This window comes from Leuresthes tenuis, unplaced genomic scaffold (genome assembly GCF_036924035.1).
Source record: "Leuresthes tenuis unplaced genomic scaffold, fLeuTen1.0.hap1 SCAF_22, whole genome shotgun sequence".
Lineage (NCBI taxonomy): Eukaryota > Metazoa > Chordata > Actinopteri > Atheriniformes > Atherinopsidae > Leuresthes > Leuresthes tenuis.
In genome coordinates, this window is record NW_027325376.1 from 11966216 (window position 1) to 11983076 (window position 16861).

Below are 16861 nucleotides of genomic sequence, written 5' to 3' on the forward strand. Positions count from 1 at the left end.
CAAAAAGAGTCCCAGAGGGAGTGGTAGCAGCTGAATGGGACTTTGGCTTCACAGCCACAATGCCAGTATTTGCCTTTGCTGCCTCAGAGGTCATCTCTCACATTCAGGAAAAGGAAAACTGAGACTGAAAGCTGGGTACGTTTTAGCATTTGGATTGAACAAATACAATATTGTCAATGTGTTTACAGTATGTTGTACTGCGCAGGTACAAAGTAATGTAGAGGAGGACAAATGTGTGAAGCCTTTAGATGTTGTTCCCATGTGAGAATCGTGTGTTACCGTGTTGTGTACTCAAACATTTATAGAATGCTGGAATACACTGTCAGGAAAATAAAAGAGGAAGTATTTTAGTTTTGTAGCTCTGTTTGAAAAATGGTCGGAAAATACCAAGCTGAACTGACAGAGAGTGAGAGGTTGAGTCATGCAGCTGGACTTTGACCACAGGACACTTTTGAATAGTTTCAAGCTAATGATCAGATGTGTCTGACTGTAATAGACGTGCTTACATTTCCTGCATTAGGAAAATAAGAAAATTCTTATACAGGTCTGTCCAAAAGTTGTAATCCACCCCTAATTGCTTTATATTATGTGTCAAAGGAGCCAGACTTTATAGTTTTTCTTTAGATATTGGCTTCTTTTTGAATAATTTTCAGTCCTGCCCTTTTATCTGACCACTTTTAGAAAAATGGGTTATTTATTGCTAAGCTACTTAACACTGACCCGTGAATCATCCAAGCATAAAGAGAGCACCAAACTCAAGGTATGAATCAGTTTTTCATCTACACATAGTAGACAACTTAGCAAAGAACTACTAAATTGTTTCTTTTGACACTTTGTTGCTTGCAGCCTGTCACAAAGACAGATAATTTGTTCCCATTTCTGTAGTTGCATTTATGACAACAGCCTGACATAAAATAATATTTTTTGCACCAACAAGGGAATTCCCAGAGCTATTTCCTGAAAACTTGACGTACCTTGGCCCAATGTTCAGTGTGTCCTTAGAAAATTTGATTCTCAATCTACAGCAGATGAATGGTATCTGAAAGTGATGTTGTGATGAAATAGGATAACATCCTACAAAGACCCAACACAGTACCTGAGAGCTGTATCTTGTCCTTTAGATGATCCATCTGTCACTGAAGCCTCATCATAAAAGGTCTCCATGGAAAAGTCACTGTCAAGAAGTCATGGAGCAAAGACTGAGGTATGCAAAATGACAAAGGAACTTGACTGAAAATCAGGAGCAACAGCTCTTATGTGGTGATGAATCCTCCCAGAGCCCAGACCTCAACATTATTGAAGCAGTGTGGGATCATTCTGACAGAGAATGTGAAAAAAGGCAGTCAACATCCAAATAAGACCTTTGGGATGTCCTTCAAGAAGCCTGGAGAACTATTCCTGAAGACTACTTCAAGAAGTAGCAGTAGAAGTAGAATAGAATAGAATTTATTGTAATTGCACACCAGGGTACAACAATATTTTGGGTGCTCCACATAAGGTTTTGCACTGTTTAAAAAAAGAATAAAGTATAAAATGACATGAAAGCTTCTCTAAGAGGGTTCAGGCTGTGCTAATATTCACTTTCAAACATGATGAATTGGTTAACCTGTTTCCTGTTATCCCTGCAATATATAAAGAATTGAGGGGTGGCTACAGACTTTTAAACAGTGCTGTATTTATAAATGTAATGTTTAATCTGACCAATAATGTATGCCCTATGTAAATGACTATAAAAGATATTTTCTTTTTTTTTAATACTGATGTTCCCCCTGTAGTACTGAGGTCATGGCTTCCCCCAGCATTCTTCTTTCAGAGGTGCAGTTTCAGTGCTGTATCTGTCAGGATGTTTTCTCAGAGCCTGTCTCCATCCCCTGCGGCCACAGCTTCTGCTTCACCTGCATCACATCCCACTGGGATAACAATCTTGCCATCAGCTGTCCTAGATGTCAAATAGAGTTTGAGGGACGCCCAGAGCTTTGTGAAAATTCTTTTGCTAAAGAAATGTCTGAGCAGATTCGAACCAGAAGGCAGAACGACGTGACGTCAGTGGAAGGAAAAACAATATGCTGCGATGTATGTGTGGGAAAGCAAACTAAGGCCCTAAAGTCCTGCCTCATTTGCTTGACCTCGTACTGTAAGATTCACCTGGAGCCTCACCTGAGAGTTTCCACCCTGAAGATTCACAAGCTGATTGAACCTGTGGCAATGCTGCAGAACAGGATCTGTAAACAGCACCATAGGCTCTTGGAGCTGTTCTGCAGAAATGACCGGAGGTGTGTTTGTGTTCTGTGCACTGAAATGGACCACCGGTGTCACGACACTGTCCCAGTGGAGCGAGAGAGCCAGGAGATGAAGGTGAGGTCCAAAACTCTTCTTTATTTGCTTTATCACATTATTGCTGTGGAAACTTGGATCATTTTATGCTTTTTTTCTATACTGCTTTGGCATTAAGGCCCAGATAAAAAGGATTGACATCGATGTTCAGCAGATGATCCAGGACAGACTGCAGAAAGTGAAGGAGATTAAACATAACGTTGAACTTAGCAAAGTGAGTTGATGTAGGATCCTACAACAATTTAAACAGATATTTCCTCTGAGCAAATTTAAGCATGCAACACACCCTCTATATCAACAAACTTAAACTTTTTCTTCTCAGGAGACCACTTATTTTGTTATTATTGCTTCCAGTTACTTAAATGACATTTGTTCGTTGCTCAATACTCACAGGAAAACTCAAAGAGGGACATAGAGGAAAGCGAAGAGGTTTTCTCTGCTTTGTTTCATACAATGGAGAGAAGTCAAGTGGAGCTGGTGGAGATGATCCAGAGAAAGCAGGCAGCAGCAGAGCAGAGGGCAGAAAGGCTCATTGCAGAACTGGAGCAGGAAATCACAGAGCTTCAGAAGAAGAGCAGTGAGATGGAGCAGCTTTTCCACACAGAGGACCACCTTCATGTTGTGCAGGTCAGGAGATTACTGAAGCAAGATGGACAGTCTAAAAGAAAATAATTATCACTCATAACTTCTAAAACACAAAGAGCAGTTCCCGTTTTTGGGGGTTTTATATGTTAGTGTTTTGCTCAACAATTCTCAGGTACTTAGCATCATGTAAAGGATGCTAAAGTTGAGTTTGCTAGTCAGTGGACGAAGATGATCGCATTTCTTTTATTTTGTGTTTATCTTTGTGTCAGAGGTTTCCAGCTGTGCATTCTGCTCCATCTGCCAAAGCCTGCTCAGACATCTTTGTCTATTCAGACACCTGTTTGGGTGCCACAAGGAGAGCGGTGGCCAACGTTCAACAGCAGCTGCAATCAGAGCTGACAAAGCTTTCCATACGAGGTGTAGAAGGATTTTCATTATATGGCAATGTAGCTGCTTTAATCTAATATCCTGGTTACTTATAATACAGATCCATTTGGCTTGTTTGATTTTGATCATGTATTCTTGGTAATTTCTAGAGCATGAGAAGATCCAAGGATATGCAGGTACAGTTTCATTGTCGCTCACCTTTCTAGATCTGTCTGATCTTATTTGATCTTTTGCTCTGTTTTCATAGAAAATTCAACTGTAATTTACCTCAAACTTCATGACATGCTCCATTATTAGGGACTAAAAATGAGAGAAAAATGTAAAAATCAACTGAAAGGGGGTGGGAAATGTGATGTATTGATGAGTAAATATAGAATAGGTTAAGCACCAGAATTAACAGTTACTTTTCTACTTTGGTAGAATCTGTTTATTTACTGGTTGCTGACATGTTGGAGGTATATTTCTAGCTTTTGTAACACAGAGATTTACTTTAGTTTTCCATGCTTTCCAATCCAGAGTGATGGAACAATGGACCAAAACATGATATAATTTCAGGAATAAAAGAATGATGAAGATTCATATACTGTAAACTCTTTCTGTCTACCAGTTGATGTCTGTCTGGACCCAAGGACAGCCAACCCCTGGCTGGTTGTTTCAGAGGATGGGAGACAGGTACAGGATGGAGAAACGGAACAAAACCTGCCAGACATACCTGCACGTTTTGACACAGCACCATGTGTCCTTGCTCTCAGGGTAAGTACACATGTATTTTCTATGTATTCCTGAAGGAATGTGGAAGTATTTTGGTTTCAGTCCCTGAGAACTCAACAGTTACCTGTTGCCATCTTGCTTTGCAGGGTTTCACCACCGGCAGGCATTACTGGGAGGTTGATGTGGGAGACAAGACAGCATGGGACTTAGGTGTAGCTCAAGAGTCCATCAACAGGAAAGGTGTGGTCACGCTGAGCCCAGATGAGGGTTATTGGACCGTGTGTTTGAGGAAGGGTAGTGAGTACCGGGCATGTGCAGGCGAGGCGGAGCTGCTCTGGCTCTCTCAGAAGCCGCAGGTCATTGGGGTGCTTTTAGATTATGAGGATGGAGCGGTTTCTTTTTACGACGCTGAAGCCAAGACACACATCTATTCATTTAAAGAGTTCCACTTCACTGAGGCCATGTTTCCTTTTTTTAACCCGGATATGAATGACAGTGGTAGTAACAAATCACCTCTCATTATCCACCCTGTCAATGGAATGGATGGAGGCAGGGATTTAGATGGCATCACTATATGATTTAATAAATAGATATCCAGTGTTTCTTTTATTGTGTTTCATAAAAATGCTCCCTGTGTTTACTGTTTTTTTTTAATTACAAAAAAGTATATCATTACATTTCTATCAGTCATAAAGGCCAAATATAAAGATGTACAACAATTTTTTTCAAATTTAATGTCTAAAATAAATCAATGTAATGGTTTATTCTGAAACAATTCATTTAAAGGTATTTTAAATCATAAAGTCATACATTTCAAAATGAAACTACATACACAACAATGATGTACATTCTTTTTCAATAAATACTTATTCAGTGATGTCAAACAGTGGTGCTGTAGTTTGATGGTTATTTTATTTTCTACAGAAGCAGCTTACACTCACAGATTATCCTGTTTTCGAATTCCCTGACACCCTCTGTCACCTCTTGTATATGCAAGCTTTCATGAACCATTTCCCCTCATTTGAGCTCACTTAAAAAGTTACACAGATCATAGACATGCCTCACTCCAATATGAGCTATTCTAAAGACTACATGCTACCCATAGAACTGACTTCAGAGAACATCTTAGATTGAACAACCTGACACTTGCTGATCAGATTAGCAGAGAAAAAAGATTAGCCTCAAGGCAGATGGAGCACATGGACAGACTACAGCTCAAAGTCTTGGAAGGGGGTATTTCATGCAAACACTTTAAGCTCATATGTTGCTGAACTTGATTCGTTTACACAAACAGAGTTTCTTGAAATACTAACAATTAATTATTGTGGATTTCAAGAATTTCAGTTGGGAATCATACCTATTAAGACTCATCTTAAACTATGCTGGGAAAGAATGAAGGAGGAACAGCTGAAGAAGGATTAAAACTGCTGTCATCCAGGCAGAGGGTGGAGACAGCCATATGTGGTGAGCCTGTAAGCTAAAGCAGTAGCATAACACATTTCTTCAGCAGCTATAGAGCTATTGGATGGCCTACAGACAAAGGTGAGTCAAATATTTTTGTTAAAATCATTTTCAAAGCTTATGCCTGAATGCATCAGAAATTGCATGCATACCAAAGTGCACATGACTGGCAATCTGTTTCGAATGATTTCGTCCTCTTTTGTTTAAACTTGTATCTGCCATCTTTAAAGGCAATTTCATTTCATGGTAAATAAAGAGCAGTTGTCGTAGCGGGAAAGGCTGTATGATAACACAAATTCAAGATATCAAGTAATTTCTTTTTTGCAGAAGGATTTAAAGCCTCTGATATAACTTTATCTCACCCACATTGCCTGAGGTGGAGTATAGAAGTGTGATGTCACCGGTGATGGACGAAACAGCCGGGGACCTCCCGGTCAGGGATGTGGGACTGATGAGAGGGGGACTGATGCCAACTGTCCCAGGTTTGTGTTGACTAATAAAAAACAAGGTTAGGTAATGTTAGATTTCACCTAACCAAGCTAAGTTAATAATTACACTGCCAAGAGTTGCCTGATCTAATTTTGATTACATTTTTAAAAATGTGGCTGCTGAGAGCTAAAAAGAGAATAAGCAAATAGTTCACCTGCAGATTTCTTTGTTTATTTGTTTTTCAGTCATTTTTTAGTTACAGAATGTCAAATTAAGTCCCTCTTGTCAGTTTTATAAATGACTGCTTTATTAATCACGTCAAACATCAAAAGTGAGACATTTTACTATGTCATCAAAAATAGTTGCTCATCTTGAATTTGATGGCAGTAACACATCTAAAAAAAGTCTCAACTAAGGTTGTGTCCAAAACATTTTGGATCATTTAAAAAACCTAAAAAGAGCAAATGTTTTCCGAAAAGGCAAGAAGCTTCAGCTTGAGTTAAAATCAAAATTAGATATTAATGGTGAGGGTGGAGTTTTAGACTAGATGGATTGGGAATTATGAACACAAATGCCCCAAAACATCACCTTGCTGTTTTCCCAGATACCCTGCGTGATGTCAAGCAATGGAGGAAGCATCATGCCACGAAGACAAAAGGTAGAATCACTATTCAAAACTATTCCTAGCACATCTCAGCTCAAACTGTCATAGTTGAAAGGTCACTGGGGTTTTACAGTGTTCTTAATATAAATCATCACAACCCTGTGCTTTTTCTCTCTGACAGACCCTCAGCGGTTGTTTCGATTTCCCAGGGAGCACCTGGAGGATCTGTGTCTCCGACTGCAGGAGGAAAACAGTGTGCTGAGACAACATACACGAACTCAGGAGCACAGACTGCGCAGGTAGTACAAGCTTACACACAAAAAACACTGACACACTCCCTCTGCACCTGACACCAGACAACTGGGCAAAGACAGACATATTTTTTACATTGTATCTCGAGGTGATAGGATACCCAGGTCTGTTTTAATCTACAAAAATGTAATTACCATTTTGCGTCAGAAGAAAAGTTCTTTCCATGCCCACTGTGGCCAGTTCAGTCCTTTTGCTTTACCCCAGGATGTCCACAAGGCTCATGCGTCTTCGTCAGGCCCGTCCTGGATCTAGCAGTGTGAAGGACAGGGACATGGAGGACACCATACAGGAGCTGGAGGCCAGAGTGGCAATGCTGGAGAGCCAGAAAGGTGTGCTACAGAACAAACTCAGCCTGGCCAAGCAGCACATCATGGACCTGGGGGCTCGCACTCCATACAAGTACAGCAAAAGTGAGTTTTAAGCAGAGTGTAAGTAAGTAATGTTATAGAAATCTAGCACACGGCTGATGCATCTTTGAACTTTTCTTTCTCCATATTTATGTTGATAGGTAAAAATGTGGAGGGGGAAGGTGGAATCAGGAGGGCTGCCCAGACTGCACCACCTCGATGCGGCCTCACACTGGAGGATACCAGGACAGAAATGGAGAGATTGTAAGTGGGAAAAATAAAAAGACTGAAAAACATCCAGACCTATGACGTCTGTGACTAAATATCAGCCTATAGATGCAAAAGCTCCATCTCAATTCTAATACATTTGTAACATCTTTCTTGATTGTCCTAAACATAAGAAACAAAACACATCACCCTCTTTATGATCTCACCATATATCTCTCACCCAGAAGATCCAGTATGACAGGCCAGTTGAGGATGACAGAACTGGAACAGACTGCTCAGACACTCAGAGACACACTGAAAGAAAGAGAACAACAGATCGAGGGGACGGTTAGAGAGCTGAGGAACCAACAGGCTGACAGACACAGGTGACTACAGCAAATATTTTCCTGATGTTACTGTTACATATCTTGCATTAACACCTCTACAACTGTAGGCACAAACACACTTAAAACTGTGATCAAGTAACTTCTTGTTCAGTTCCAACTTTTTGGAGTACACTGTTAAAATGATTTTTACTAGTGTACTGAACTGTTGATACAGCCAAAATGCATCCATTCATTTCAAGAAAGACATACTTTTTTCCACTACACCTTATTGCTACATCAACCCAGTCTCACATAGTACTCTTTGTCTTTGAACACAACATTTTATTTTTTTATCTTTTAAACTTTTTTGTACCATCCAGCTCAATTTTCAAAGTGACTAATGAATGCAAAAATTTGTGGTCACCACAAAACTTAATTTGGGCTGGATATTGACTGGATGAAAAGCTGTGACACTGAGTTCTAGTACTGAGTTATTCTGCTATGCAGTTGCAATATATATATATATATAAAAATCTTTAAGTATGAAGTACTATTAAGTATACCTGACTATTTCACGTATTGTCCTGAGAATGGGTTGACTACTTTTAGAACAATAACATAAAACTGAATTACCTTTTAAACATTGTAAAACATTTTCTTTCTCTCAGAACAACTATTAGAGAGAACGTGGATCTGATCCGTCTACAAAAACAACTTTCAGACAAGACTGCTGCCCTGAGAGTCACCCAGGAGAAGTTCACAGACCTGCAAGAGGTGAGATGCCGTGCCTGTCAGACTGAATTAACTCTGCAATTCATCAATGCTCTGTTATATAACAAGCATAGGCTGTTCTCATTGTACAAGGCAATTATTTGTTTTTTCTATTTATTTTCTTTCTAGGCATATGAAAATCAGCTAGAGGAGGTAAAAATTCTGGTATTTCCAGTCCAGTGGCTATTGCAGACTCGACTTCCCGAGTTTGTGCACACAGTAATTTTGACTGTGTCGTGTGTTTGCCTCAGAGTCAGAGGTCACTCAGGGAAAGCCAAGGAGCTCTGCTGGAGAAAGTGGAGGAGTTGACTGAACAACTGAAGCAGGAGAGACAGAGAGCTCTGTCACTAGAAGGAGAGCTCACAACCATCAATCTGTCTCAACAGACTCTGGATAAGGTACCCCAATTGCACCTGTATCTTTATCCGTAAATCCCACATAATGGACAAAACCTTAGACAACAGGTGAAGGCATGTGTTTTTATACAAAAATTCTGTTTTGTAATAAACTTTTTTTTAGCTCCACGAGAGGATATCAGACCTGGAGGGAGAGAGGGATGTAATAAAAGAAAACTATGACACTCTACTGAAGAGGTAGGGTCTTAAAAAAGACTTAAGAAAACATTTTCTAAAGTGGAGCAGTATTCTAAGCGGTTAAAGATGCTGACATCCAAAAATACCTGTGGTCCTTTCAGATAGTTACGGTCAGGTGGTTATGCTTTTTCTGTTTCTTAGTACTTTATCTGCGCAGAGCGATCAAGATGGCCAGGTGCAAAAACATAGAGAAGTGGAGCAAAGCAGGGAGATGGTGGTGGAAAGCATCCACAGCATGGACGTTCAGAGATTAGAGGAAATGCTACAAGCAGAGAGGGAGAAAGGAAGCCGGCTGGAGCGGGAGAAGGAGAAACTGACACACGAGAAGGAGACGCTAGAGGAGCAGAGGCAGCAAGAGCAAGGTATAGAGTCTCGCGTAAAGTTACTTTTCATTTTGATTTTGGCTTTCACCATAACCCTGAGGGTAACACAAGACACCTCAGACTGTCTAAAGCAACCAGATTTTACAAAAACAGTATAAAACTCAACATTTATTACATTTAGAGATGTTTGTGTTGATGAGAGACAAACAAGAGCATCTGGAACGGGACGTTGTCCAGTACAGGGAACAAGTCTCCGCTCTGAAGGACAGACTGAACTCAGTCACCAAGGTCTGAAATTTACAAATGATGATAAGCACTTTTCTCTCTTTGCCATATTATGTTGTAGCACACATCATGACACAGATCTCCTCTTTTCCAGGAGTTTGATATGAGTGTTGAGGAGCTCAGTGAAACTCTTGTGCAGATCAAGGTTTGTATCTCTTTCTATTGCTTTCACCAAATAGACTGAATATATTGTCTTTAAACTTTGTGTCATATTGTCCCCTCAAATATAGGCTTTTAGGATGCAGCAGGAGAGCAGGGAGGGGCTACAATTCCTCTTGACAGACAGGATGGTAGAAGATCCCACACGTGAGCTGGTTAATATCCAGGCATCACATGCTGAAACAGTACTGGAGCTACAGAAAACCAGAAACCTGCTGCTATTGGAGCACAAAATCACTACAGACCTGCAGGTACAGACAAATTTTAGGTGCACATATTATACAGAAACCCTCTGAAATCTACCATTCTAACCTTTCTTCTATCAATTTTAACTAATATATCTCTTACATGAATTATATCTCCTCCCCAAGGATGAGCTGAATGCCGTAAATAAGAGAGAGGAAAAAGAGAGGGAGGAGAGCAGAAGGAGGATGGCAGAGAAAGACAAACTTTTGGCAAAAAGAGCTCTACAGATCAACACTTTGCAAGGTATGGCAATAGAGCCCATATCTACACAATATTCTGTGTGACTTTGAATCTCAAAATGTTTTTTGCTCTTCTCTGTATCTTAAGCCCAGCTGAAAGAACTGGCGTACAGCCCCAGGAACTACAATCGAAGCATTCCAGTACAGTATACCTGGCCAGCTGGAGATTTGGAAGTGGTACAGCCCATTGAAGATGACCTGTCCTTCTCTCAGCTGAAGGCTGGAGAGTCACTGTTGGAGATCCACCTTAAGGTCAAAAGAGTAAAAAAAGAGTAAACCTCTAATGTCCTAAATAAGCTGTTTCCCCAGGAATATTATTGAGTGTCTGTTGTTTTTGTACCTCCAGGCAGCCACCTTCACTCCAGCAGGCCTCCGGATTATGGCCAACATCCATCCAGGAGCAGAGAAAAATGACAACATTGTGACCTTCTGCACCTACTGCCTGTTGGACTTTGAGATGCACTCTACTCCTCTTGTGTCAGGGAGCCAACCCAACTATGGCTTTACATCACGCTATGCTCTGACGGTTAGAGATCTGGGGAGGCTGGGAGGTCAGGGGTCAAGGGTCAAGGTGGAGCTGCACCAATCATTAGGAGGAGTTAGGTTTGTCACCCATGGAAGTGGACACATGTCGCTCATGGGTGCCATGGAGAGGAGAGGAGAGAGAATCAATGGGCGTGTCAGTGTCACAGGTGAATAATGGTGTATAGAGAAAGAGTCTGGTTAGCTCCACCAGTTTAAGAAATATTGTTGCACCAGTAGAAGTATTTCAAACATTTCCTTTCTCTTTGAATCGATTCTGTCTTTCAATTAGGACACGAGGCTGAAATTGTTGGTGTTGTGGATTTCTGGGTTCGCCTGTTCCCTCCTGCAGAAGCCGTTGACTCTATGACTGAAAGTGGAGCTGAAAGAAGAACCACGGCACAGCGGAGTCCTGTGCAGATTTCTGTTGGCTGGCAAGACAGCAGTCATGAGGTAAGACTGCAAAAAGGACACGTTTTTAACAATTGGCCTTTTAGTGGAATTAGTGAAGAGGTTAGTGTTTTGTGCTTCATCAGTTTCATTTAAGTATTTGAGTATTTCTTCATTCAAGGATGGATTCAAGGCAGGACCAAGGATGGATTGTGAAGATTTTGTGTCATGGAATAGATGTTTTAGCTCTTCTTTTATAGATTTTCCAACAGCTTTATTTATGGGTTGTTGACTTTAGTTTTTTATCTGACTGGTTGAAGCTGGTCCATCATAGACAGGGATAGAATGACGGTACATACAAATATATTTTCTAAATGCTTGCAATTCTTACAGCATTTTCGAAGGCTGACTTCCCTGATGGTTCTGTGTACCTAAAACAGAATTGCAAAACTGTCTCTCTTTTTCTCACTTAAAAGTGAAAATGCTTGTAATTTCAGTCTTAGTTACCTCCAGCTGGTGTCTTTCTGTAGGCAAGGTTAGTCTGGATAAACTGTAGAATTTTTTGAATGCTTTTCCCTTGAACTTCTTTGTCGTGATTAATTAGCTCCTACACAAGCAGATTACAGCAGCAGGTTGATTGTTTGGCCAGATACTGTTGGAAAGATGATGTATACCAAATAACTACATATTTAAAGACTTACACATATAATTTGACTTAATAGGGACTGAAATAAGATTCTCTGATTCTAAACCTAAACAGGACCTGCATATATGTCATATTGCAGGAGTTGCATGACTATGGTTGTGGGATCCCCAATGAGTTGGTGGTGATGCTGGAGCGCTGCGTGAGCCTTAATGCTCGCTGGCCGGGACTCCTTCCTGATGCCTACCTGACATACAGGTTCTACGACCTCCCACCTCATGTTTCTCAAACCATCCAGTGCTCTGCTGATCCGGTTTTCAATGATGTCACCAGCTACCCTCTAGCAGTAACTAGTGATGTGATGCACTACCTCAGGTATCCTAGTCCAAAGTTTTGATTAAATTGTCAGATGGCTCTTATCAAATATGGCTGTTATAAGTAACATATTTTAACTGCACTTTTGCCAGGTCCAGCAGTCTGTGGGTGTATGTCTTTGATGACAGTGATGACCAGATACCACCAGCCTATCTGGCTAAGACCCCCATCCCACTGCGAGCTCTGGCTACAGGCAGGGAGATCAGAGGTGAGGACGAGTAAAAAGTCACATCAATTTGCTTAGAACAACTCAAAATATATAGAAATGTTCACACTAAAGCGTAAACTGAGCCCTGTGAAACATTACTAACTGCAGTTTTGAATCAATACATTTGGGAATGTTTTCCTCTGACCTACCAGGTGATTATGTTCTGAGGGATCCAGCTGGTGGACCTCGAGGCATGGTCAGAGTCATGGTTAAATGGAAGTACCCCTTTCAGCCTCCAATGGATGCTTCACGGGTTAGCCAGGTGAGGGGAGTGGACGAGCCTGGCAGAGCAATGGAAAGCACAGAGCTGGAGGAGAGAAGAAGAGAGGAAGCATCACAGAGGCCAATAGCTAAACCCAGAGTGAAGGTGACGTTATCATATTCTGTTGATTCAAAACATATGTAAATAATGCTCTGAAGAGCTGAGCTGCTCATGTGTAAATACTGGTGTGTACGATACTTCTGCTTTCAAAGACACTCCCTGCTTCCAGACTTAACACCTTTTCTTCTATGGCTGAACTACAGACTCAGAAACCTGAACCCAGAGAAACTATAGCTTTGCCGAATGAAACAAAAGGCTGGGTAAGGTTTCGAGCTCAATTAAGTGTGAAAAAGCATTTTCATCATCGGTCTATGCACCTACATATTTGTCTGCTTACAGCCTCGACCTCCACCTGTCAAACAGAAAAGCTCAAAGAATTTACGCTCAGAGCAAATCACCCCTGTGAAACCACTGGACACTCGTCTGTCAACAAAAGAGAGGAGATCCACCAAGAGGTCGCCTGTACTTCACCAGAGAACTCCTCATCTGACACCTGAGCCAAGACTGTCAGTTTCTCACTGGCAAACTGCAAAGTAAAAAATGTTACTTGAAACATTTAACTTCAAAGTAAACTACACACTAAATGATTGTGTCATACCACCCTCGTATGGCCATTATTCAGCTCTTCTGAAATATTTTTCAAGATAAATCCAGATAAAATGATGAAAACATCTTGATTTTACATATATTCCTATTACAGATCTTCAGCAGGAACATCTTCCAGACAATCACCCACCACACTGTCAAGGGGAAGCTCTGTCAGCTATGTCGGTACTCAGGTCAGCTTCCTTGCTTTCTATAAACTTTGTGTGGTCTTTTCAGTCAAAACAATGCTATGCAAAGATAGATGGTGTCATTTTGAATAAAAATACATTATATATACCAATACCTTTTCTTGTTCTTTTCAGGACCTTCCCTCTGTGGATCAGGTGTCAGGGGTTGAAGAGGGGGAGGAAGAGGAAAGGAGTGAGAGTGGTAATTATGAACGTGAATGAGATTCATTCTGCCACTATTTGGATGTGCAAAGAGAAAGATGTCAAACCTGAACACCTATACAAATTACAACTTAAAAAACCAATCTGTCACATTCTGACTGAGTTTCAACCTTTGAATTTTCTCTTGTCATTTTTTTACTAAACTGCAGCTACAGGAGACAGTGAAGCCCGTGAATCTTCAGAGTCCAGCTCTTCACAAAGTGACTTTATAATCATACCAGCAAAACGAAAAATGAGGAAGGTAGGGAAAATCCATGAATGAAAGAAGAAAATGTATGAATGCAGGTCAGACATGATGATACATAGGAAGTGAATTCTCTTTGTTTCAGGGAGACAAGCTCAGAGTTGAGATTCTGTCTTTGACATTCGAACCATCCTCACGTGTGGCTCTGGACAAGTCGGTACAGCGAGTGTATGTGGAGTATCGACTGCTGGGTGTCCCCATGGAGACAACAGAAACACCCATGTCCCTACGCAAGCCCACAAAGGGGGAGGAGGTTCACTACAACTTTACACGAGGTAGGGGTTTGAGAGCTTTGTGATTATCAAGTTTTAGCACCGGGCATCCTGAATAAAAAATTCTTTCTTCCTCTTAGTGATTTATGTGGATGGCTCTCAGTCAGCTCCACTCAGGCAGTATCTTTACACAATGTTGGAGGGCACGGATCCCAACCAGGGCAGGTAGTATCATCTAATGTAATCATATGTGTTTGAATATGAGTGAATGCATCCTGTTATATCTGAGGTCTTTGTGGATACCTTGCATGTCAAGCCATAAAATTAAAGTGTGTATGGTGTGTGTCATCGCAGGTTGAAGTTCACAGTCGTCAGCGAGCCAATGGACGATGACGAAGAGTGTGTGGACATTGGACATGCTTTCCTGGACCTACAGGAACTGCTTCTCACAGGAAATGATGTCACTGAACAAGAAATTGATGGTAGGTGTTGTATTTGTGGGATTTATTGGGGGAAAGATAAGATATTTGATGCTTCTGCACTAAAAGTAATAACTTTCAACTTCTCTGTGGCCATATTGAGGTAAAATTTGTTGAAACGCAACAAACTGCCTGATACCAAAATACAACCCATATATATGAATATCTCCATATAGCCTAAGTGAAGATTTTCTTACATTTTTTATATTACTTCTGTGTCTGTGATTCTCTTCTCTCCAGTTGTGAGTGTGGACGAAGACAAAGAGGTGATTGGAAATCTGAAAGTGTCATTAGAGGCAGCGAAAGCACTAACTGGGATTTACCAGGAGTTTCAGCAGAAAGACGAGAGTCAGACAGTGGACAAGACAGATGAAGAGGACGACGACGCAGAGGAGGAAGAACAGGAGGAAGAACAGGAGGAAGAACAAGAGCAAGAAAAGAAAAGGGATCAGATACAAGTGCTAGATTATGATGATGACAGTGACTTTTACTGATTGTAAAACATATGGAAGTGTTAATCGATGGAGAGGAGGGGCCTTTATCTCCCTTCAACAGTAGTCCCTTCAACATTATGAAAAGCAGAAAAATAAAGTGTGATTTTAAAAGCCACAATAAACTGCTCTATATTTTGCAGGTTTTCATTTTTTGAAGATAATAGGATAAAGAGATTCATCAATTGTCCCACAGCAGGAAAATGATCACATAATTGTGGGAAGGACAGCAGTATAGAAAAGTCACATATAAATGAAAAACAGACAATCGATAATCAATAACAGTGGTATCACAAAGTAATTTGGTGAGAAAATGTGTTAAAGTGACTGCACATTTATTCATAGTTTTCCCAATTTATTCATTTTCTCAGATTTTTCTTCCTTCACCAAGATTGGTGTCTTTTTATCATTCATTCACTTTGATCTTTAATTATATCACAAACTCAGTCTCCAAGAAAAAATGGGCCACTGCTTAAAATGTAAATAAAAGATGAAATAATGAACTGCCAATCATTTAAACCTGCACAAAGCCAGTCTATCAAATGCTGAAACTGAGATTTTTTGTTTGTTTGTTTTAATCTGTGCTCATTTTCAATTTGATGCCACTTCCCAAAAAAACTGCAAAGGGACATTTTAGAGTAGACCATCAACTCTTCTTTTTACGACAGAAGCATTAGTGAACTCAGCAGATCAAATCGAAATGAAAAACAAAATCTTTTCCAATTCTTGCTGGGCTCTTACTTTCAGATACCACATGTTTTCTCACTTTTTTAGTGACTTACTGCACGGCATATTCTAAGTTTTCTGTTAATAACTATTTGGCTTTTCTTTTCTATGTCTGTTAAATACGCAAGAAACAAAGTGCCAAAAAATTCACACAATCCACATCTCAAATTCGGTTATTTGCTAAGTTGTCTGTCACGTGTAGACAGCATTGGTTAATAGGTGTCTTTTCATGCAAGAATAATTTTTAGATATGTTTAGATTAGAAAGTGTTTTGTTACATTACTCGGTTAGAGATAAAAATATATTGAAGTAGCCTCAACCCTGAGGAAAACAGCGTGTGAGCAAATTATCCAACACTCTTTAAAAGCATCATTACTTTGCCGACACTTGCGTCCTAACGGAAGAATTAGGCAATTTATCTTCATATTGAATTTTCAAAGGGAAACATCCCTAGTCGCTTGAAGTTTTAACACCTTTAAAAGTTAAAAACAGTAGCCAGCTGTTGACATCATCGTGGGCTTTGGTTTTTAAGCTGAAAAAGTCCATGTTGTGATGGTTTGATCTTGCGTCAAGTCAGCTAATGTTAGCCGAGTTGAAAAATAACAATCATCAGAAAGATAGCGGTCTTTTTGAGACGGGTAGCGTCAGTTGGTTTAAACCGTGAAACAATTCAACATATTTTCCCCTTAAGGTAAAAGAATGGTAAGTACCTTTCGCATTTTGTCAATTAAACGAACAATTCCAATTTTTGCTAAGTATGGGTCGTTAATGAACACTTGGTAGACAACTGTGGCTAATAAACAGAGTTCATGTTACTCCTCTTGGAAGAACCTAGCTTTTCGACGTCGACTGGCTTAATTTCATGGATAAATGTACTCATATTTTCATAGTATATAAGAAACCACAGAAGTGTTTGTAATTAACAGAAAGAGACG

At 40.2% G+C, this 16861-nt stretch overlaps 2 protein-coding genes across 6 annotated transcripts; both read left to right on the forward strand.

Annotated features, from left to right (window-relative positions):
• Positions 1-33: 33 nt before the first annotated feature.
• LOC140281604 (E3 ubiquitin-protein ligase TRIM39-like) lies at positions 34-5524 on the forward strand. Of its 4 annotated transcripts, XM_072376097.1 has the most exons (10): positions 34-135; positions 1122-1204; positions 1776-2355; positions 2453-2548; positions 2728-2961; positions 3189-3336; positions 3456-3482; positions 3914-4059; positions 4164-4257; positions 5354-5524. In XM_072376097.1, the coding sequence occupies exons 2-10, from the start codon at positions 1122-1124 to the stop codon at positions 5437-5439; spliced, it is 1494 nt and encodes a 497-aa protein (XP_072232198.1). In that variant the 5' UTR covers positions 34-135; the 3' UTR covers positions 5440-5524. The 4 variants fall into 4 exon arrangements, with proteins under 4 accessions (XP_072232198.1, XP_072232199.1, XP_072232196.1 ...); XM_072376098.1 differs by lacking the exon at positions 5354-5524 and having other exon boundaries at positions 35-135; positions 4164-4855; XM_072376095.1 differs by lacking the exon at positions 5354-5524 and having other exon boundaries at positions 50-135; positions 1066-1204; positions 4164-4855.
• rpgrip1 (RPGR interacting protein 1) lies at positions 5499-15300 on the forward strand. 2 transcript variants are annotated; one of them, XM_072376093.1, is made up of 31 exons: positions 5499-5559; positions 5806-5960; positions 6512-6565; positions 6693-6810; positions 7028-7233; positions 7332-7434; positions 7623-7763; positions 8372-8477; positions 8604-8627; positions 8726-8872; positions 8994-9067; positions 9209-9429; positions 9572-9678; positions 9770-9820; positions 9906-10085; positions 10206-10323; positions 10408-10571; positions 10666-11011; positions 11134-11294; positions 12017-12249; positions 12342-12457; positions 12610-12824; positions 12983-13039; positions 13119-13312; positions 13480-13558; positions 13688-13754; positions 13924-14015; positions 14104-14293; positions 14371-14455; positions 14585-14712; positions 14950-15300. In XM_072376093.1, the coding sequence occupies exons 2-31, from the start codon at positions 5873-5875 to the stop codon at positions 15201-15203; spliced, it is 4119 nt and encodes a 1372-aa protein (XP_072232194.1). In that variant the 5' UTR covers positions 5499-5559; positions 5806-5872; the 3' UTR covers positions 15204-15300. The 2 variants fall into 2 exon arrangements, with proteins under 2 accessions (XP_072232194.1, XP_072232195.1); XM_072376094.1 differs by having other exon boundaries at positions 7626-7763.
• The last annotated feature ends 1561 nt before the right edge of the window (positions 15301-16861 follow it).